The 23,081-nt window shown below is 38.2% G+C and overlaps 1 protein-coding gene across 3 annotated transcripts in view; it reads left to right on the plus strand.

Moving 5' to 3' along the window:
• The window catches only part of WDR19 (WD repeat domain 19), a 48,536-nt gene that overhangs the window by 22,105 nt on the left and 3,350 nt on the right, over positions 1–23,081 (plus strand). Inside the window, exons 17-34 of one of the 3 annotated variants that reach the window (XM_067469030.1) lie at positions 1,002–1,206; positions 1,303–1,462; positions 3,066–3,176; positions 3,295–3,404; positions 4,022–4,079; positions 5,789–5,935; positions 6,023–6,105; positions 7,752–7,835; positions 10,297–10,443; positions 10,692–10,816; positions 11,799–11,911; positions 12,869–12,937; positions 13,668–13,745; positions 15,877–15,973; positions 16,687–16,811; positions 18,373–18,454; positions 21,278–21,428; positions 22,645–22,768. In XM_067469030.1, the coding sequence (XP_067325131.1) occupies positions 1,002–1,206; positions 1,303–1,462; positions 3,066–3,176; positions 3,295–3,404; positions 4,022–4,079; positions 5,789–5,935; positions 6,023–6,105; positions 7,752–7,835; positions 10,297–10,443; positions 10,692–10,816; positions 11,799–11,911; positions 12,869–12,937; positions 13,668–13,745; positions 15,877–15,973; positions 16,687–16,811; positions 18,373–18,454; positions 21,278–21,428; positions 22,645–22,768 (2,069 nt within the window). Of the gene's footprint in view, positions 1–1,001; positions 1,207–1,302; positions 1,463–3,065; positions 3,177–3,294; positions 3,405–4,021; positions 4,080–5,788; positions 5,936–6,022; positions 6,106–7,751; positions 7,836–10,296; positions 10,444–10,691; positions 10,817–11,798; positions 11,912–12,868; positions 12,938–13,667; positions 13,746–15,876; positions 15,974–16,686; positions 16,812–18,372; positions 18,471–21,277; positions 21,429–22,644; positions 22,769–23,081 lie in introns of those variants that run through there. The other 2 variants (XM_060777821.2, XR_009631607.2) reach the window with 2 other exon arrangements.

A 23,081-nucleotide genomic window follows, 5' to 3' on the forward strand; every position in this document is an offset into this window, starting at 1 on the left:
CTACAGGAGCTAAAGTACATATGATAATCTTTAATTTAAAGAAAAAAAGTTTATCCTGATCATTATCATTGGTTTTATTAAGTAAATCATATTGGCTGCTACTTCCAGGAAGTAGCAGCCAATAATGAAAGGACCAAGGCAGTGACATCTCCAGCCCATCCTCTGTTTGGATATCAGCCAACATGCCAACGCCTTAAATCAAGAAATAGCTTTCTAAGATCTACAGAGATACTCACAGGAATACCTCAGCAAGCGAGAGTCCAAAAGTGGCAGGCTAAAACCTGGAACCTCAATGAGCGGCTGATACCAGGTGAGAGACTCCCTCCTGGGCACACAGAAGACTGGGTGACTTGGAAGGTGCTGAACAGACTGTGCTCTGGCATCGTGAAGCGCAGAGCCAGTCCTCAGAAATGGGGCTACAAAGTGGAGTCCATGACATGTGAGTGTGGAGGAGAGCAAACCACAGATCACTTATTACAATGCAGCCTGAGCTCTGTCACATGCACAGTGGAGGACCTTCTTTCAGCGACACCAGAGGCACTCCAAATCAAAGGACATTTAGTATAATGCCAAGTTTTAAACTTAGTTTGTGTTTTTAAATACGTTATAACTGTAACCTCAATTCGCTTCTGACATGATAATTAAATCATACTGGTTGTGCATGGTGTGCCAATATATGTTTCTGGGATGTAGTAGAATATTACTTCAGTGTTTGTGTCCAGTTGATTTTTCATGTTTGCTCTGAAATATTATTGAGCTTGAATTCTGTAGTTTTATTACTGAGCAGGCATTATAGGCATGTTTCTTGTGCTAGGGGAAAGGCAAGAGATTGATTGATTAATTGAATGAGTAAATGAATGACCAATTGCAACAAAACAAAATTAACATTAAGTAATTTTTCTTTTTTCCCCTTTTACCCCATTTATTGTTCTTTAACTAAATGTTGGGTTAATTCTAATTAACTCCAAAAAATAAACCTTTTTTCTTGTGTTGTAATATAGGGTCCAAGGTTATTTTGGCAGGAAGCACAAGAGTTCCTTATTCTCACAAACCTTTGCTATTGTATAATGGAGAATTAACTTGTCAGACTCAAAGTGGAAAAACCAACAACATCACTCTTAGTACCCATAATTTTCTTGGCCCTTTGAAAGACATGGGATATAATGAGCTGAAACAAATCCTTACACAGACTTTAGTATTGAAAAAGTGAGTTCCCTTTTAAAACAGTATAGAAAAGAATTTCCAGGAGCCCGTGATGCTGTGACACAGTTAATTGCTTTTCTTTTCTGCAACTTTGCATAGATTTTCGGAATCATGGAATATATGCAAACTTCTGAATGATCAGTCGAGTTGGGATGAGCTGGCCACAGCTTGCTTACATCACATGGAACTGGAATTTGCAATTAGGGTTTACAGGACAATCAGCAATGTGGGAATGGTCATGTCATTAGAACAAATAAAGGTAATTTCTTACATATCTAAATGTTATAGGTATTTGTTTTTGTGATGTGAGATGGTCAGTGATGTGGGGCCTGAACCCAGGAAGCTTTAGGTGACCACCCTGGCCAAATATGATGTTTTTTAATCACCAGATTAAGACATTTCTTTAGACCCGAGATATTTGAGCTGGACACCAGAAATTGAGTTCAGGGCAAATGCAAAGTAACATTAAGAGTTGATTTTTTAAAACATCAGATGCCTTATTACACAAAATTTATTTAAAACTAGCTGTCCCCTGCCACGTGTTACTGTGGCCCTGTCTGGTGATCTGGAAAATAAAGTAATGAGAAAGTGTTGGTTTCTAATATATGTAATTTCTTTATACTTGTGGGTAAACAATATTTGATTACGTTTTCTTGCCCTGGTGAAGGGAGTTGGACTGGGTGGCCTTAAGTATTTTCTGTTGGTCATAGGGGTCCTGTGTGGGAAGTTTGCCCCAATTCTATCGTTCATGGAGTTCAGAATGCATGTTGATTGTAGGTGAACTATAAATTCCAGTAACTACAACTCTCAAATGTCAAGGTCTATTTCCCCCAAGCTCCATCTGTGTTCCTAGTTGGGCATATGGAATATTTGTGCCAAGTTTGGTCCAGATCCACCACTGAATCATCCACCATTTGAGTCCACAGTGCTCTCTGGATGTAGGTGTACTACAACTCCCAAACTCAACGTCAATGCCACCAAACCCTTATAGTATTTTCTGTTGGTCATGGGAGTCCTGTGTGCCAAGTTTGGTTCAATCCCATCATTGGTGGAGTTCAGAATGCTCTTTGATTGTAGGTTGACTATAAATCCCAGCAACTACAACTCCCAAATGACAAAATCATGTTTTTGAGTGAAGGACATACATTGGCCTGAGAGGTGTCTTGTGTCCAAATTGGGTGTCAATTCGTCCAGTGGTTTTTGAGTTCTGTTAATCCCACAATCGAACATTACATTTTTATTTATATAGATGGTTATGAGCTACCATATGTACTTGAGTATTTTTATTTTGAAATTTACCAGTAGCCACTGCATTTCCCACCCTTGGCTTATACTCGAGTCGTTTTCCCCAGTTTTTTGTGGTAAAATTAGGATATCAATTAAACAAACAAAAGGTCTTTTATTTTTTATTTTGAATGTTTGTGTCTATTGAAGGTTCTTCAAATATAGCTAATGTCCAATAATGCAAATCAAATTCATTGAGTTAACACCGAACTTACGGCAAATAACAAGAAGTCATAATCTGGCGATTCCCTGTGTTTGGAGCAATAGGGGGCAGGCAGCTTTTACAAACATGAACCCTCTCATTTTAAATGCTCTTTTATGACTTAAGGACATCTATTGGAACAGACAATGCTCATGCCATTTCTCTTGACTTATCATTTTCCGCCTTGAGTCGCTGACAGGCTGAGAAAGGCGGTATACAAATACAGTAAATAAATAAATAAATAACTTTTCCTTACTTTGGGCATAAACCAAAGACAGAATTAATTTGCCTCTGCATTTTTTGGACAACAACACATCAACCCTCTCAAGTTATAGGCTGATCTTACACCTTTATACATGCATTTATCTGTTTTCAGGGCATAGAAGATCACAATCTGTTAGCAGGACATCTTGCGATGTATACTAAGAACTTTAATTTGGCTCAGGACTTATATTTGGCATCTTCCTGTCCTGGTGCTGCACTTGAGGTGAGGTATAATATTTAATATTTAATGACACAACTATATTCTCTTTAAAACATTTTTTGTTAGGTGAGTGGGTCGTAATTAGTTTTCTCATTAAAATATTTGCTATTTCTGGCAATAGATGAGAAGAGATCTGCAGCATTGGGACACTGCCCTTCAACTAGCAAAACGTTTGGCACCAGACCAGATTCCCTTCATCTCCAAAGAATATGCTGTGCAATTGGAATTCACGTAAGTTTGCTTGACAAATTCAGCCATGTAGTCCATTTGGATTGTTTATTTTTATCTTTACATTTTTATGCACACAGAAGTTCTTGGAGTTGTGGAAACATGAATTGGTGAGAAAGCTTCAGTGGAGACAGCTTTTCCCCATAATAACTCTTCCAGGAATTAAATTCCCTTCCTATGGGTAGATTTCTTCTCACTTCCTGTTGTCTCACCCCTGTTCTTAACTATGAGTTGTTTGTAAGTCAAATGTCTGTAACCTGAGGTCTGTCTGTGTATACAGTACTTTGCGCCTGGATTGAAGGGGAAAACAGATAGGCCTTTTGTAAAGCATGGAGTATACTGGTATATTAAACCAGAGAAACTATTGACAAACATATACTTTAGGGAAGGGATTATAGCTTGAGTCTGGGAGTTGTATAGCAGTCATTTTCTTGGTCTGTAATACCACTGCAGGAAACAATAAGGGTTCACAAAGCAATCCAAGAGTCTTGCGAGTGCCATTTTTTCCTGACTTAATTGAATGTGTTACTCTAGAGGTCTATTAGAATCCTTTAAATGCCTTGTTCATATCATTACATTTTAGTTTATATCTCAATATAGATATATTATCTCTGTTACAGTGGTGATTATGTGAATGCATTGGCACATTATGAAAAAGGAATTACAGGTGACATTAAGGTAAGAATCTTTCTTCATACTGGCTCTGTGGTAAACTTTAATACATCTTTATAGTAACATTTTGATTCACAGTCTTCAGTCGCTGTTTAAATGCTAATTAACCAGAGCTGGGCACAATAACATTTGGAATAGCTTTTGTTACATGACTTTTTAAATATAAATGCCAGCCACACCAGATAGTTTAAAAGGTAATTGTTTCCCCTGACATTAAGTCTAGTTGTGTGCGACTCTGGGGGATGGTGCTCATCTCCATTTCTAAGCCAAACAGCCTGCATTGTCCATAGACGCCTCCAAGGTCATGTGTCCGGTATGACTGCATGGAGCAGCGTTACCTTCCCACAGAAGCAGTACCTATTGGTCTACTCACATTTGCATGTTTTTGAACTGCTAGGTTGGCAGAGGCCGGGGCTAACAGTGGGAGCTCACCCCACTCCCCGGATTTGAACTGCCAACTTTTCGGTCAGCAAGTTCAGCAGCTCAGTTGTTTAACCTGCTGCGCCACCAGGGCACCCTACCACATATTTAGGACAGTATTATTTCTTACTTTACAAGTGCTTGATTATTTATTTGATACAAAAGAAGAAGATAATCTGTTTTACTCATGTATTTAGTTTTTTATTTTTTGAAGAGAAGAGTGATGAATAAAAAATACTTTAAAAATAGAAGAGTTTGTATGGCAATTGGATTGCTTCCCATTTGATCATATGCATTAGGCCAATATAAAATGTGTAGGTCTTTAAGCTGCTACAAAAGAAGAGCACTCAAGAATTATAAATAGAAACAAATCTGTTTAGAAGTGTTATTTTTAAAGAAAGAAAACAGAGGTTTGGTGGCTATCTGTTGCAAGTGTATAATGTCCAAAAACGGAAAGGGGGAGACGGAAAGACCAGTAAAATGAATTCAGAGAGGCAATATTTTTGGAAATAGTTAAGTCCACAAAATACCTGAGGCAGGGCGATCTGTGACATCTTTTTCTCTCCCCGGCAGAAGAAGCTTTCTCAATTTTTTCTTGGAAAGTTGCCTCCTCCCCCAGAGAGGGCCTTTAGAACTCGCTTTCCCAATGGGGCACTAGTATATGGTGGCCATTGAAAGTTCCTCTCAGAGCATGATGGGAGTTGAAGTTTTTCTCTTTGTATGTCTCTCAACCAATCAAAATCCTGGTGGTGTCCATGCTCTGATTGACTGAGAAGGGACACAACTGGCAACTACAATTTCCAGAATCCTCTCTTGCAGTTTGTCTTATTTTTAAAGATGTTGTGTTTAAAACGTAAAATAATTCTATAAAATCAGTAGATTGGTGAATATGGCAGGCCTGCCATTGTCAATGAGGTCTACTACTGAAGTCGTTTTCATGCAGATAGGCCTTAAAATGGTGGAGGATTGAGCCTTTAAATTTTCCTATTGTAGCCAATGGGCCAAATCTCTGCTGAATGAAAAGGAAAATACCCCTCCCCTTTCGGGTAACTTTCTGGTAAATGAAATGATGGGTGAGATGAAAATGGTATGTCTTTTGGCCCAAATGCACATGACTATTTCCAACTGTATGATTTTAGACTTCCTTAAATACTTAGAGAAAATAATGGCTATTTAAATTTGTCCTTTTCCCTCTCCCTCCTCCCAATACTTTCTTGGATGCTCTGCTTTTTTTGCTGTGGGAATATATTTTTTTATTGTTCTTGCCCTTTTATACCATTTTCTCCATTTGCCAGTACCAAGAGCATGACGAGGCCTGCCTAGCTGGAGTTGCTAAAATGTCTATCCGTATGGGTGACATTCGGCGAGGTATTAACCAAGCCATCAAGCATCCTTCCAGGATGTTGAAAAGAGACTGTGGAGCTATTCTGGAGAGCATGAAGGTACTTATTTCTAAAATACACAGGAAGCATTCAGAATGTCTGAATTCGTATGTTAGCTAAAAGTCTGTACCACTTATTGTATTGCAGCAATTTTCAGAAGCTGCCCAGCTCTACGAGAAAGGCCAATACTATGACAAAGCCGCCTCTGTATATATTCGTTGCAAAAATTGGTAAGTGTATCATTCCACTCCGATAGTCATGTTGAGAAAATAATAAAAGAAAAACCAGGAAATATGTAGAGAAGTCTGTCTGAGTCTCCAGCTCTTATTATAGTTTTCCTTCTCTTTTGTTTCATATCAGAAATCAAATTGTAATATATTCCTTCACTTCTGCCATTAAACGCAATTGTGTTGATTTTACAGGTGCATAAATGGGATACAGCAGTGAAACAATCCTCCCCCCCCCTTTCTTTTGTTTTTAGTTACGAAGCCCTGGCTAGGTTGCAATGCAAAAGTCAAAATATTGTTTGTAAAACAGAAATTAAGAGTTAATTTAAACAGAAAAATATTGTTTTGTTTCCCACACGTTCTAAGATAAAATCATTTTACAATTATTGGAAGGATAGTCCCACCTCCATCTCAAGCTTGGGTGGTAGGAACATCAGATCAATTGAGGGGGTACTGTGGTTTTTAACTTTGAATTTGTTTTAATGGTTTTTAACTGTGAATTTTTAAAATACTGTTTATATTTAATCCTGTTTAATCCTGTTTTAATGTTCGTATATTGGTATATTTCAGTGGTTATGCTGATATTTCAATGGTTACGCTTTTATGTTAAGCCTCTTTGATTCCCCTATGGGGGAAATAAAGTGGGGTTTAAATGATGATGTTGGTGGTGGTGTACGATGAGATGGAGAAAAAGAAGAATTTAAATATTTTGAGAATCTGTGTTAGTATACATTTACTCAGTTTCTGCTACTCAGTAATAACTATTTTCCTAGAGATGTACAAACATGATAAAATATAGTTTGAATTCACAAAATCCACAGAAAGAAAATTGCATATGGGACCTGTAACTAACAAAAAAAATTAAACAAGACACATTTAATTGCAAGCACGAGCGGTTGCAATGCCAAGCAAGTTATACAGTATTAGGTGGCTAGCCTGAAATACAATGTATAAAAAGCCTGGTGTTTCAAAGCCTGTTGAAGGAAAAATGTCTTTGTGGTTTGTGCATATTTAGATTTGATAAGCAAATCTCCCCCCCCCCCCCCACACACACACAAAAACCAAAAAATGTTCACCCATTCAAAAATTAGTTTAGGGTATTTTTGGTGTTTCTAAGGCTGTACTTAAGGCTTTCAAGGGCTACATGCAACTGAATGGCAGTATTTCCCCTCTTCACTTTATAGCAGTGGTTCTCAACCTGTGGATCCCCCGGTGTTTTGGCCTACAACCCTCAGAAATCCCAGCCAGTTTACCAGCTTTTACAATTTCTGGGACTTGAAAGCCAAAACATCTGGGGAACCACAGATTGAGAACCACTGCTTCAGAGCATATCTTCTCTGCTGTAGAAGCTGTCTTGAGATTTCCAGAAAACTGAATTCTGCATGCACTACTACATGCTGCAAAATTTCTGTTCATCAAACAATAGATGTAGTCATTTGCATGCTCTGAAGAAACATATAAGATTTCTGGGCCCATCTCATAATCAATAACATGTCCCATTTTCTTGTCTTAAGTTATTGTTATGTCAAAAATATTTCAGATGTTTCTTAAAATAGACTAGTAGGAAGTCTGATTGCTTTGATCTTTGATGTAGTGGGCTAAGTGGCTGTGCCTTTGTGGATGAACATAATTGATTTCTGTTTATATAGGGCAAAAGTTGGTGAGCTTCTCCCTCATGTGTCCTCTCCAAAGATACACCTTCAGTATGCCAAAGCAAAGGAAGCGGATGGCAGGTATATTTTCCTTTCTAGAATGTATTCTAGAATTACCATCATATGTACATATGTGCAGGCTGGTTCTATGTAGTTTAGTTAGACGCGCTTTATCAGAGAAGGTTTGCTAAATTCCGCAATAGATTTTTTTTATTTCTCTGTTGAAAATGTTTAAATCTTGTATTCCTAATGTGATGTTGCTGATAGCTTTTCCTATGTCAGAGATTCATGTCAAAAGTGGTAGCAGCACAGTGTAGTTCTCTGCAGATTCAGGGTATGTGGAAGTAGCCCCTGTGAAGGTTTTCCATCTCTGGACAAAACAAACTGGAGGTATCCTAAATTTAATTATTTGAGGTTGACTTGTGGTTTGTTTGCTTGCAGTCACTGTTGTAAACCAAGAGTAAGTCAATGTCTTATTATTCTGGCTTATGGAGGAAAAGACTTGCCATTGTTTGTAAACCTTCTGTCATATGAAGCATATTATAAATAGAAATTTCATAGTTTGTTTAGGCAGTCCTACTTGCAAGAAGAGCCAAGTGGCAGCATGCATCGGCACACTGACTTTCTCACAATAAGCCAGATTTCTTTTGAACACAAAAATTTTATAGCATGCCAAATACTTAGCAGTAGTAAGGGGGCAAAATGAAATAGGCTAAGCCTCTTGGGACTGCAAATAGTGTTGGAGATAACAACCTTCTCAAGCCTCCTCTATTTGATGTTTTGTCTGTTTATAATGTGCCATTTTATTTCCTGAAGTGTAGGTCTTCTTTGGTTTGCAGTTTCCTTAGCTCTATGTACTTGAGGCAGTGGGAGGGGCTGCAGATCACGTGACTGTTTAGAATGCTTTTTAAACATGATGACAGTTGAGGATTGACAGTTAAGACTTGAGTCAGAATACAGAAGTCAGTGTTAACGTTAGAAGACAGTTAAGCCTTGAGTCAGCTTGAGTAAAGAAGTTTGTTTTTCAGTCACATGTCAGTGTAGGAAGTTAGAAAACTGTTGATGATTGAATTCTTTGAAAGTAGACTCTTATGGAAGAAAACTGTACAGAGCAATATAGTTTTTGAAGAAACTGTTAAAGATGGTAAGTTAAAGATACTAACTGAAACATTTTAAAGTTTAACCTGACAAAAATGGGTGTGTATATTTAAATACATGTAGTTATGAGTAAAACAAGTTATTTTAAAAGAAGTCTATTTGAATCTTTGTCTGCTGAGAGCATTGAATACAAACAAGGTAATAATGAACCCAGCAATCGTCCATTATTCAAAAAACTAAAGGAGTACCTCCATAATTCTGCTATCCAATAGGTTATGATCCTAACAGAACATAATCCATTATCCATTAAATAGTTTTTAGCACCTTACTTTCCAAGTAGGGTATAATTCATGATTAATTAGAATTGTTGTTGTATATCTTTAAGTTGTTTCAGATTTAGAACAACCTAAGGCAATCCTATCACAAAGTTTTATTGACAAGATTTATTCAAAGGGGATTTGCCTTTTCTTCCTGAGGCTGAGAGAGGGACCTTCCAGACAGACCCCAAACCCATGATGGGTTCTGAATTAACCCGAGGCATCCAAACAATGCCTCAGATTAATCTGGATTAATCCAGAGTAAACTGGGATTTTCTGGATTTAAATAATACCTCAAAGGATTTGGGCCTTACTGAAAGGTATGGATCTTTTGTGATGTTGGGCCTGTGGGGACTGACTCTCAGGACCGCCTTCCATAATCCTGAGGGCCAATCCCTATTGCCATCCTGGTTTTTCGGGTTCTAGGAATCCAAGGGAGCAGGATGGCACCCCAACATTCCCCTGCCAGCCTCTTCATTTCCTCTCTAAACTTATCATAGGAACCTAGCTCCATCTTCAACCCCTCCCCCCATAACCTTTTGATGCGTCAAAATTTCTCCCATTTTTCCTCTTTCCTTCCTTCCCTCTCTTTTTCCTACCTACTTTCTTCCTCCCTCCCTCCATCTTTCTTTCTTTTTTCTTCTTGTTCTTTTTCTCCTTTCTTTTGCTTCCCTTCTTCTCCTTCTCTCCCTTCCTTCTGTTCTTCCCTCCCTCACTTTCTTGCTCTTTTTCTTCCTTACACAAGCCAGGGAGGGTGAAGGCATGAGAGTCTTGGCGGGCAGCAGTGGTAGGCAGTGTTCAGCAACAGTGCTTCAGGCTTCACCAATGGCTTGTGTGGGCTGCATGTAGCCCAAATGCCACATGTTGTGCATGCCTGATTTAGAGGGGAAGGAGTTTTCTATTTAGAGATGAAATGTAATATCACCACACTGGTAAATCTTTGTAATTCAATGTGCCTACTCTATTTGGGGCTAACCATAAGATTCAGGCCTTAGCCCATGGCTAGGGATGCTGGGAGTCAACATTCAATAACATATGGGGGGGGGGGGGAATAATTCGCACCCCTGATCTCTTCAATTTTGGAAACTGAATGCAAAATGCAATATGATTATTTCTGTCTCTATTAGATACAAGGAAGCTGTGTTGGCCTATGAAAATGCCAAGCAATGGGACAATGTTATCCGGCTATATTTGGATCACCTTAATAACCCGGAAAAAGCTGTTAGCGTCGTCAGGGAAACGCAGTCTCTTGATGGAGCCAAAATGGTAGCCAGGTAACCATAACTATAGAAGCTTTTCAGATTTTCAACTGACTTACATATCTGAAAATTAGAAATGGTCAGATTATAAATACAGCTTATCACTGGTTATTGAAGTAATAAATACTGCCACTTTCGCATTAAAGTGTGACATTTTGTTCCTTTAAACATCTGGATGTACTGAGCATGTAAACTTCATTTGAGTTTTAAACAACATAACTTTTAAAAAAGTAAATAAATAATGACTGGTTAATTCTGTTTAGATTCTTTCTGCAGTTAGGTGACTATGGGTCTGCCATCCAGTTTTTGGTGATGTCCAAATGTAATAATGAAGCATTCACACTGGCCCAACAACACAATAAGATGGAGATATATGCAGACATAATTAGTGAGTATCGCAGTGCAAGGTGATTGTTCCAAGTTCTTCATGAATACATGTTTTCTTATATGTAATGTTGAAAGTGGATTTTGTCATATTGGAAATTTGCTACCAAGTACCATGGCAATCTTGTATGTGCCAACTCAGAAATCCCTTTGAGTTGAGTCAGACCTACACCAGGGAAGTATGCATAGCTTTGCAATGTCAATCAGTGTGTGGCTGTGCCATCTAAAATGTTTTAAGATCGGACAGGGTTCCTTTATTATGGTGTACAACTGTTAAGAGGAATGAATGGCCAGTCAGTTTTTTTTTTTAAAAAAAATGGAACATTTTGTGGAAGTGGGAGCCCATCGCACGTACAATTTTTTATTGCAACAGAAAAGGAGAGCATTGTGATTTGGATCCTCATTTGGTCTTTGGATAACTCTGCCACTCCTTTTTTGATTTGCAGCCTCATTCCCATAGCAGTCTCAAGGATTCCCCCATATATAGAGTTTGCGTTTCAGGAGATTGCAGTAGAGAACATCATCTAGTGAGGTTCTTAAACTGTGGTTCCCAACCCCAAATGGGGTTCTCTTACCTCATTATTGGAGTCTCAAAAGTTTTTCCTTAGTCTCACCTAGTATCCATTTAAACATTTACATGAATCAGTTGTGCAGTGTTTACAGTGGACTCTGCAGAAGATGCTTCAGCTGTACTTAGTAAAACAGGAAATCAGCTTGCTTAGCAAGGTTTGCAAATGCTGATGTGTTATCAGTGAATGTTTAATTTTTATACCTATTTTATATATGGATACATGCTAAGCACATATAAATTTCTCATGCCAAAAGGAGTCCTGTCTGGAAAAGTTTAAGAAGCCCTGATCTAGTGAACACTCTTCTGTTCACAGAAGAACAGTTCAGAAGCAAGCCTGTTTTCTCCAACTGCATGAAGAGAGGGATTTCTTCAAAGGGAAACTGTTGTGATTCCCCCCCCCCTTCCTTTGTTGTAGGTTCTGAGGACACCACTAATGAAGATTACCAAAGCATTGCCTTGTATTTTGAAGGGGAGAAAAAGCATTTTCAAGCTGGCAAGTTCTTCCTTCTGTGTGGTCAGTATGCACGGGTTAGTATGAAGGCATCATCACAGTATTACCAGGTCAGAACAGGGTTAGACCTGATGGAACATAAGCATACTGTCAAAGAGTCTGCAGAAAATTATTAGTATTTTGAAACAGCTGCATGGGGGATCATTCACTATGCTGCTGGAGCAATTCAAATGCCTCCCTCATTACCATATTACCAGTTTTCAAAGGAATAAGTAGATTTAGATGGTGGAGATGAGAACGTTGTGGATTGGTAATTAACCCGTCCACCATAACTATTTATTTATTTATTTACGACATTTATATGCCACCCTTCTCACCCCGAAGGGGACTCAGAACGGCTTACAAGGTATATATTACATACAATATATTATATTATTAGCATAGTACAATATCAGCATTAAACATTGCTATATTGCACCATACCACTATATCGTAATATTATTAGTAATATTACATGTAATGTAAATATATAATTATAATATCATATTATTATTATTATTATTATCATCATCATCATCATCATATTGCAGTGCATTTTAATATTATAAATTATAGAGCCATGATCTATATATGTGCCCATTTCTGTTATCCTTCCACATGATGGAACATGCCAGCGATAAAGATTTTGCAAAATACAATGGATTGAGGGTGGGGTACCACTAAAATATGGCAATGGCACTGAGAAGTATATCTCTCCCTTTTGGTCGTTACATTTCAAGTAATATGACACATGCCTTATTTGCCAGAGTCTTGTTCATAGAAGAACATTTAGAACACTGGAAGTTTCTAGTACAGTTGTTTGAATTATCTCAGTAGAATAAATTGTTTTCATTGAATTCATGAAGTCAAATTATTGAGGATTCATGTTCTGTGTTCATAGCGCATTTCGAGAGATGCAAAATTGTATTTATTTGTTATCTAAAAAAAGTGCATCAATGTATGAAGCCATTTCACATTTGGTGTTCTTTTTACAGGCATTAAAACACTTTCTGAAAAGTCCAAATACAGACGATAATGCAGCAATAGAAATGGCAATAGAGACGGTAAGAAAAATAATTTCAGAACAGAGTGAGCAGCTGGGGAAAGGAGACTGGGATCCTCCTATTATTAAAAAAAACTAAACCCAAATCCCATTGCTATAGTTAATTAAGCAGGTAATAAATGCTAGATATACATTTATTTTTATATTAATTTATAGTATGGCCTCCTGCTTTTCCCAGTGCTAGAATTTATTATGTTTAAGGATACCATAAATTGGATCTTTTCCCTGCATGTGGGAAGCCAGCCTTTCATGCTGAGTCTGACTTCTCCCTTGTGCTTGACAGGGAGGGCAGTTACCTTAGATGATTGAGACTCCTTCAATTTGGTGTGCTCTCTGGGAATGTCTAGAGGCAGATCTTGAATGTAATTAAAGAAAGTGACGTGGCTTGATGGCGAGGGTTGATGAGTGCCACACCAACTCCTTGTTATTAGTGGCAGGAGCTCCTTCCAGAGATGTGCAGCTGGAATTCCCTTATAGTCAAACAAGAAGCTGGTGTGTGTGTGTGTGATGGTGGGTCAGTAAACCTCACCATATATGTAAGAAATGCTAAATGGGTAAGGAACACTATTCTTATTATCTAGCTCCCTGTAGACCAGTGGTTGCAGACCCATGATTCTGTATTGATTATGGTTTGAGCATGCAAGATGTTACTTATATCACCAGAAATAAGACCTTGGTTGTTTCCCTCATCATCTCTATGACGTTGTTTACTTTGTTGATATTTTCCGTAGGTGGGGCAGGCGAAAGATGAAACTCTGACTAATCAGCTTATAAACTACCTCATGGGAGAAAGTGATGGCATACCAAAGGTACTGAATTCCACTTTAGTGAAATAGAGTCAAATCCTGTGAGCTGAGCATATTATCTAAGTCAAGAGTCTTCAAAGCTTTTAAGGCGAGAACCAGTTCATGGTCCCTCAGACTCTTGGGGTGGGGGAGGCAGACTGTTGTTTGTTGTTGTTCTTGTGTACCTTCAAGTTGTTTCAGCCATAAAGCAACTCTAAGGCAATCCTCTCATTACTTTGGGGGCCCAGATCTGGCTTGTAGGCCTTAGTTTAGGGACCCCTGATCTAAGTGGATGTTGTAGAACAGTGTCATGAGTTTAAACCTTGCCTGGATCTGTACTGCCCTATATCCCAGAATCTGATCTCAGATTATACTTTTATATGAAGTACACTGCCAGATAATCTGAGATAAAAAGTTAATCTGGGATCAGATTCTGGGATATAGGATAGTGCAAATCCAGCTCTAGTGGCAAATCTTCGTCTACCTCCTGCTGTGGTTTCAGGATAGCGATTTCTAAAACTGATCACTATGGGTTGGGTTTCTGCTTATTGTGGCAGTCCCCCCTCATAGTCCAAAGTTTGGAGTGCCAGAATCCAACTTTTGAGTTTTTATGATTCCCAGTGCAGTTTCCAACCTCATCTGTGAATCAATACAGAAAATTTTGAAGAAAAATCTTGCTAGGTTAGGCTGATCTGTGAAAGTCTCAACACAGCACCAAAAACTGAGTTTGGTAATGATTAGAAGTCACAATGAATTTCAGTAGGATTCACCTTTGCTGTGTAACTGTTATTTCAGTCTGTGTCTTGCTCCTAGGAAAATTTGAGAAATGGTTTTTAAAAGTTGTATTCATTTTGTGTAATCATTCTGACTGGTATGCTAAACAATACTTCCCCCCTTACCAATTACTTTCCCCCATCTTTGATCATCTCTTTTATTCTTTTGGCTGCTTTACTGCTTCTTGCCATAGTCTGTTTCTGTGAGTAACTATTCTGTTTTAACTAGTCATAGCTGCTGCTTACCATTTATTTGAATTAAAGCTTCAGTCCTGCACTCATATAACTTACAGTAACACCTGCGGTATCCAGTGACATTTCTTTCCAAGTAAACATGCATAGAATTGTGCTGTGAGAGTCGAAACCTAAGATTCACTGTTAGCATCATTTGAGGAAAATGTATAAAATTCTGAACTGCTTTTCAGAAGCTTTTCTAAAACTAGATTTAAAACTTCATTAGCTCTCAATCCAAAACATATCCACAGGAACAAAGCTTTTTTCAATAAGTTGCACAAGGTAACAGGAAAATTTGACTTCTATATGAAACTTTATGCAGGTATTACTAACAGAAATGTTTTTTTCTGATTGAGATGAATGTTTGGGATAGTTTCCATTGAATCTGATCCAGAATAAGACAACATATTTGAACTTAGTGTGTTGACCCTGTGGAAGTGTTCAGATCATACATGCCAATAAAAAGAGTATTACTGAAAGCTGATTAATTAATTGGAATTAATTAATTAATTAATATGGAATCAAAACTCTCTATGAACCTACAAACTGTAGACAACTGGCCTGTGTTTGTAGATAGTCTGAGGACTTATAGAGGCTGCCCCATATTTCCCAGGATCTGATCCCAGGTTATGTTCTTATCCTTCTTATACATTATCTGTCAATGTAGACTCATATAGTAAAGGTAAAGGTTTCCCCTGACATTAAGTCTAGTCATGTCCAACTCTAGTGGGTGGTGCTCATCTCCATTTCTAAGCCAAAGAATTGGTGTTATCCATAGACACCTCCAAGGTCATGTGGCTGCATGGAGCGGCATTACCTTCCCGCTCAAGTGGTCCCTATTGATATACTCACATTTGCATGATTTCAAATTGTGGGGTTGGCAGAAGCTGGGACTAACAGCAGGAGCTCACCCCACTCCCCGGATTCGAACCGCCGACCTTTTGGTCAACAAGTTCAGCAGCCTAGTGGTTTAACCCACTGTGCCCATAGACTCATATAATCCAGTTCAAAACAGATAATCTGGGATCAGATCCTGGGGTATTGGGCAGTTTAGATCCAGCCAGAGAGTTTGATGAAGTCAAAATTCATGTAATAATAACAGGGCTGTGTGCTTTCATGTCTGTATCTACTTTTCCTTTCCAATATAGGAAGCCAAATATTTGTTTCGATTGTACATGGCACTGAAGCAGTACCGAGAAGCTGCTCGGACAGCCATAATAATTGCCAGAGAAGAACAATGCGCAGGTATGCGTCGTCGTCCTGAAACTTCAATTTGGTTCACTTCCACTACTTTTGAGGGAACAGATTGGTTAAATGTCAGCATTAGCTATATATTTAATTACCCGAGCAGGAGCCCCTGGTGGCACAGTGGGTTAAACTCTTGTGCTGGCAGGACTGCTGACCAAAAGATTGGTGGTTCGAATCCGAGGAGCAGGGTGAACTTCAGCTTCTCATGCGCAGACATGAGGGAAGACTCCCACAGGATGGTAACACATTTGTGCGTCTCCTGGGCAATGTCCTTGCAGACGGCCAGTTCTCTCATACCAGAAGTGACTTGCAGTTTCTCAAGTTGCTCCTAACATGAAAAAAAATACTGAAGTATTCATATAAAAAAGCAGATAAGAGAGTTGTCTAGAGAACTTGACATTATCATGTTTCATTCCATTGTTTTTAACTTTAGAAAAGTACTTTCACATGAGGACAGAATTTGTAATCCAGGGTGGGTTAACTGTAAACTACCTTAGCTGTGGCTAAAGATAGAAACTGTTTATGTAGGCATTATTTCGTTAGATAAGAAAGCTCATATAAAATGTGTTATATGAAGAGTTTAATCCTTCATCCTTGAGGTGTTTAAGTATTCTGAAGCTATGGAAGCTGGAATGTAATGAATATGGGAAAACTGTTGTTATAAAACAGTAGTTTTCTGAAATGTAATAGCTGTTTTTGTTTTTTTTAAGGGAACTATCGAAATGCCCATGATGTTCTTTTCAGCATGTATTCGGAATTAAAAACCCAGAAAATTAAGATTCCTTCTGAAATGGCTACGAACCTTATGATTCTACACAGCTATATTTTAGTAAAGGTAATACTTTGAAATATGGAATTAAGTGAAATACACATTAAGGATGTAAGCACCCTCCTCTCATTTTCCACACTAACTGGTATACACAAGCAACCTGCCTCTGTCTTTAGTGCTAGTATTACTGTATAGCCAGTGTGACTTGTAGCCATTGATAGCTTCATTCTTCATGAACTTATTTGGTCAGCTTTTGAAGCCATTCCAATGGCCCATCCAGACAGTACCTTTGTCCCAGGAGCTCCCACAGCAAGCAGGAGGGTGATGAGACACCATTCCTTCAAAACGTGGAGGGGAGTGCTACAAACGACAAAAACCGCAAGATTTTCAAGTGTAGGAATATCCCGGTTCTGAGCTGAAAATCCTCATCTTCAAATGTCTGTATGTCCCTGAAATTGGAAATCACGGGATTTTAAATCTAGGTTTGTTCCCAGTTTTTAGATGTTTGTTCCTGGTTGGTCGGTTCCTAAAAAGAAGTTGACAGTTCAGTAGACCGCGAAAACTTTGTGTGCCAGAAATTTCATGATACACGTGGAGGGCATATTTTCTCTGGCCAGGACAAAGTTGTGTCCCCCTAGTCAACATGGTACATCTTTTCACAATAAGAGCAATGAGGAATAGACATGTATGACCCAGGAACAACACCCTGTCTACACAGATTGTCCTGCAGCTTATATAACCCAGGAAAAGAACTTATACAATGATTTGCAACATCGCATGTTCGCATATTTTAAGTTTTTTAAAAACCCACCGAAATCTCCAATGGAAGTTCTGTGGTGGCCATCTTGGGAGCCTCTGAATCCCGCAACAAAGCAGCAAGTGTGGACGATTGAGACAGAAATCCGGGACCAACAGATCTGTATGTGAAGTACCAGGATTTTTTGCCCCTGATTAAAACATGCGATTTGGTGCTGTCTGGAAGTTCCCTAAGATTTTACTTGTATGTAAAATTTCTCTGACCACTTTCTTAATATCCTGCGACTTTCCTCTGAAGCACCTTCAGCTTGTGTTACAATGTAGTATTTACAAATGGGACTAAACAGACATGTGAAATGTGTTACACCAAAGCTTTCCAAACTTTTCATGTTGGTGACATGCCTCCTTTGCGACATGGTATATCAATTTTTACTAGCAAACCAGAGATTAAACCAACCCCTTTTAAGAGTTCCATGCAATATAGATAATATATAATATGCAGTATATATGTTTCATTTAATCCTTACTGTATAAATGAGCTTTGGATTTTTTCCCTTTACACTTTTTATGTGTTACAGTTGATTTTTCTGTAGCTTTCTCTATAGCTCTTCCATGTGGTTCAACACAAACATTACACTATGTAACAACATAGTTGAAAAAAATCTGTTCCTGGTTTGAAAGTGTTATTTGAAAATCCTGTCGCCTCCAGTCTCATAAGATTTGATGTCCTATTCATGGGAATGTGTATATGTTTGCCTGTCACAGAAAAAAAAACTTTCATAAATAGTTGGCTCTGGAATATTAAAACCAGTAGTCTTTAGCTACGAAATTCTTAGGATAAAATTTAGAATAACTCATATTTCTATTTCAGATTCATGTTAAAAGTGGTGACCATATGAAAGGAGCACGTATGCTTATTCGTGTTGCCAACAATATCAGCAAGTTTCCATCCCGTAAGTGATATAGTAGGTGGGTTTAGGTTTGCAGATTTAATGCTAATCTTTATGCCATTCTTCAACAGATTCATTGATGTCGCGATTAAGAGGGATCTGCAGCCAATTCATTTTCAAATCTACACTGAATTGAGCCATATTGGGTTAGGTCAGAATTGGAATTAGTAAGTCCAGATTAGTCCAAATCATGTCAAATTGTTGCAAAACGTCACTATAAGGAGAACATTAGGAATGAGGAGAAGAGTTGGACCTTTTTCATGTGGGGCAAGGATCTCACAACACTCCACATTCACGGTAGTTATGAGGAGGAATTATTCCCTTTTATTTTGCTGGTTGTCTTTTAGCAAATGGGAGGGTTTTAATGCTTTGTGTTGACTTTTCTTTTGCTGATTGTATTTTAGCAGATGAGTAGGTTGGGGTTGACTATAGTGGTGGTCTTATTATCTTCTTTCTGCCGACATTTCATTCCTCTTTTCCTGAATGCCTAATATATGCTGGCCATTTGATCATGCAGTTTTAACTTGTTCTGTTTCTGTGGACCATTCTAATATATATATATATCGTTATTAATTTTTTTATCTGTCTTCAATACTTTATCACAGAAATTTTCTTTTTCAGAAAATCCTATTATCCTTTGTTCTAATATTCTCATTGTAATGAAACCAAGAAATATTCTTGTCTATTTGATTACTTTATTCTTAATCAAATATTAAGAAGAATCCTGTGTTTTCAATATATCTCTATACGTAATCCACTTTTCTTGTCCCATTTCCTTTCTATGGCCTGATTCTAATGGAGAGATCCATAGTGGAGTTTTTGTATATAGTCTACTTTTATATTTTCCCCAATTTTTTTATTAATGATGACCTAATGAAGTGATTGCAAAAATTCTTTATTTTCTTTTCCCCATACCAGAGATAAGAGTGCCAGCTAGTTCATAAATTGAATCCTTCTAATGTCCAAGTTTTTATATTACTTAGGGCTGATCAATCTTTAATCCAGCTCAATCCACAGGCCTTGTAATATCATTTCAGATCTGGTAGGCCGAAGCCACCTTTTTTTTTTTAATTTGTTAGGTTAAGGTACTTAATTCTCGGTTTCTTTCCTTGCCATACAAATTTGGTTAAGTCTTTATTCCACGTTTTCAAGATCTGTATATTCCTTAATATTTGTAGTGTCTGAAATAGATGTAACGTCTTTGGATACATTTTCTTAATATAAAGGACATACTACTACTGCCTTCGCTGGACCCACCCCCGCCCCAAAACATTTATTGCATAAAATCTACAATGCCTAGTAGTCATGGGCCCAGTTACCGTCTCATCCATTTAGTTCATGTTTTTGTACCGTTTTGTTCATTCAGAATGCACATTCTCTGCCTGATAGTTTTCTTTTCTCGATTTTCCACATGTATTATAAACCTTCCCCATAAAATGACACTCTTCTAATTTAAAAAAAATAGTGGACATTTGACCCCATCTTTGCTGAAGATTAATTCAAAATTTCTCCTTAATCAGCATCATGAATTTGTCCATTTCTGCTAGTTCACACATCTTTGTAAGCCAAACTTCTTGTGTCGGAGTAGTTGATTCTTTCCATCTTTGAGAATAGATGATCCTTGCTGCTGTAGTCATATATAACACTAGTCTTCCACATGTTTTATCAAGTTATCATCTAACATTTCTAGCATATAAAGTTAGGATATGAATTTACATGAAAAAGAAGAATGTTGTGGTCAATTTTATGACAATTTTTAGATAGAACAAATTTCCCCAGATTTGTGCGTTCAGCAAACTACCATATCTGCAAAAGTCATGTACATACATGAAGAAACAATAATTTGAATTCATTTTGGTTGCCTAGTACAGGTCAATAGTTGTCTCAACAGGTGATACAACATTGGATTTCCTGATTTTGATTTGGATTGAGACTGAGTCAAGTACAAGTAAGCTCAAACCAAATCAGAGCTGAGGCCAAATCCTAAACATATTATCATGAGTTGATAATGTCTCTTAATAAAATGTATGAACACCAAGATTATTTCAAATGGTTTAGACATTTTCTTGTTTCTCTTATTAAGATATGTTAAAATGTATTATTTGTCATTGAAGGGAGATTAAAACACTCCGAGAAGTTGGAATGTGTACGATTTTGTATGTGTGTCAGGAGTGACTTGAGAAACTGCAACTTGCTTCTGGGGTGAGAGAATTGGCCGTCTGCAAGGACATTGCCCAGTGGATGCCCAGGTGTTTTACCATTCTGTGGGAGGCTTCTCTCATGTCCCCACTGGAGCTGACAGATGGGAATTCATCCCACTCCTCAGATTCGAACCACCAACCTGTCGGTCAGCAGTCCTGCCAGCATAAGAGTTTAATCCATTGTCCCACTGTGGGCTTCTATGGAGTGTGTGTGATTGTTCCGATATACATTGCTTTTACTCTTTTGTTTAATTTCTTCTGCCATTGTATTACTCACTTTTCTGATTCTGAGAACCACAATCCTAAAGGATCACTCAAACCTCTGTAAATCTGTCCTAGAATAAGATGGCATTTCAGTGAGTGGATCTTTGCTCTTATATGTGAAAGCAATACCTACAATCCTAGAATTTTTGATCTGGGTTTTTTGTTGTTGAAATAACCTGATGCTTGATGCCTTGGATTTTATGATTGTTACTGGCCCATGTCACCAACATTTGGGAGAGTCAACTGAACTAACAGAGCTTTTAAATCCAGAAAAAGATGACTGTGACAAAAAGCAACCCCCCCCCCCCCAAACCCAAAAAACCACTCTACACACAACATTATTTTCTTGTTTTCCTTGTAGATATTGTGCCCATCTTGACTTCAACAGTGATTGAATGTCATCGAGCAGGATTGAAAAAGTCAGCGTTCGGTTTTGCGGCAATGTTGATGAGACCAGAGTATCGGAATAAAATTGACCTGAAGTACAAAAAGAAGATTGAAGTAATGGTCAGGTTAGCTTAAAACAACAACAAGCCTCTATTTAAATGAGATTTGGAAATGCATTGATACAACTTTGCTTGCCCAGTATAAATGGACAAACTAGGCAGCAGCCTTAGGGTGCAATCTTCTGCATGCATAATTTGGGAATAACTCTTATTTAATTTATTAATACGCAGGACAGGGTATTTAATCACTGCTGCCCAGCCAGTGTGCCTTTTAGCTGTTGTGTTTTTCCCCCCAGAAGCAATACAAGTAATAAGATTATGAGAGCTCTTTGTTCATCAAATCCAAAATCCCTTTATCCATTACAAGCAGAGGCAAGGTCAACTGAACTTCTCTTATCGTGGTCACTGTGAATTGCACATATGGTTTATTCCTGCGCTCATGCAGGCAGCCTCGGAAAATTCTAGACACCCTGATTTTCCATGCGTATGTGCTTTTTATCCTGGTTGCACTACAGTATTGTTGCATTCCCAACAAATAACATATATTATATCACTCAGGGCCCTTCCAGACAGGCCCTTTATCTCAGGATCTGATCTCAGGTTTTCTGCTTATCCCAGATTATCTGGTAGTGTGGACTCATATAATCCAGTTTAAAGCAGAAAACCTGGGATCAGATCCTGGAATAAAGGGCCTGTCTGGAAGGGCCCTCAGTCTTACAATCATCAGTTATTTCCATGTTATGCAGCAAGGCCCAGATTAAGTTAGTCTCATTCACAAAACTATAAAGCATGGGAACTTGAACCAACAGAGACCTAAAATCACAGCCCATGCACTTAACTATCACCTGTGGTCCTCGTATATTACTAGTACACATTTTTACAGTCACTGATATAGGATAAGTTATACCCACTTTGAAATCACCAGCTTACAAATCTAAAAGTTAGTGCAAGGAACTAAATTCTCAGCGTTTTAGGCCTCCCTACTGGAGGTTCCAACAGAGCCAAGACCAGATGTTTATTATAACACAGGAATGGCCAACCAGGTGTCCTCCACATATTTCTGTTTGCGACTCTCATAAGCCCCTTACATTGATGCCACCTGGAGCTGATAGGACTTGTAGTCCTAAACATCTCATGAGCCTGTGGTTCTGATCCTGGTATAGCTTTTCTGTGATTAGAGGCTGGACTAACGTTTAGTGAGGAAAAACATGGCAATATTAATGGATGACTAAAGCTGACAGTCTTTCAGTTTCCTTGTGGACATTGTCTTTGCTTTCACCAGGCGGCCTGACACATCAGAAGGTGAAGAGCCCACAACGCCGTGTCCATATTGTGACTTCCTGTTGCCTGAATGTGAGCTGCTCTGTCCTGGGTGCAAAAATAACCTTCCATATTGCATTGCTACGGTAAGTATGAAATACAATAGGTAACTTGAGTAAAGGGGTCTGTTTTACATATATATCAAGGTCAAACTGCCAAACTTAAGAGTTCACATAACAATAACAACAACAGTGAGGATTTAAAGATAGAACTGCAAAGACTTTGGCACAACCAGTGGTGATCGGCACACTAAAGACCTTGGCCTGCACTTAAAAACAATCGGTGCTGACAAAATTATCATCTATCAGCTGCAAAAGGTGACTCTACTTGGATGTGTATGTATTATTCACCGATGGCAGGTTTTTGTTTTTTTAAAAAACAATCCATCAAACAGAGTGC

Source organism: Anolis sagrei, chromosome 5 (assembly GCF_037176765.1).
Source record: "Anolis sagrei isolate rAnoSag1 chromosome 5, rAnoSag1.mat, whole genome shotgun sequence".
In the NCBI taxonomy this organism is placed as follows: domain Eukaryota; kingdom Metazoa; phylum Chordata; class Lepidosauria; order Squamata; family Dactyloidae; genus Anolis; species Anolis sagrei.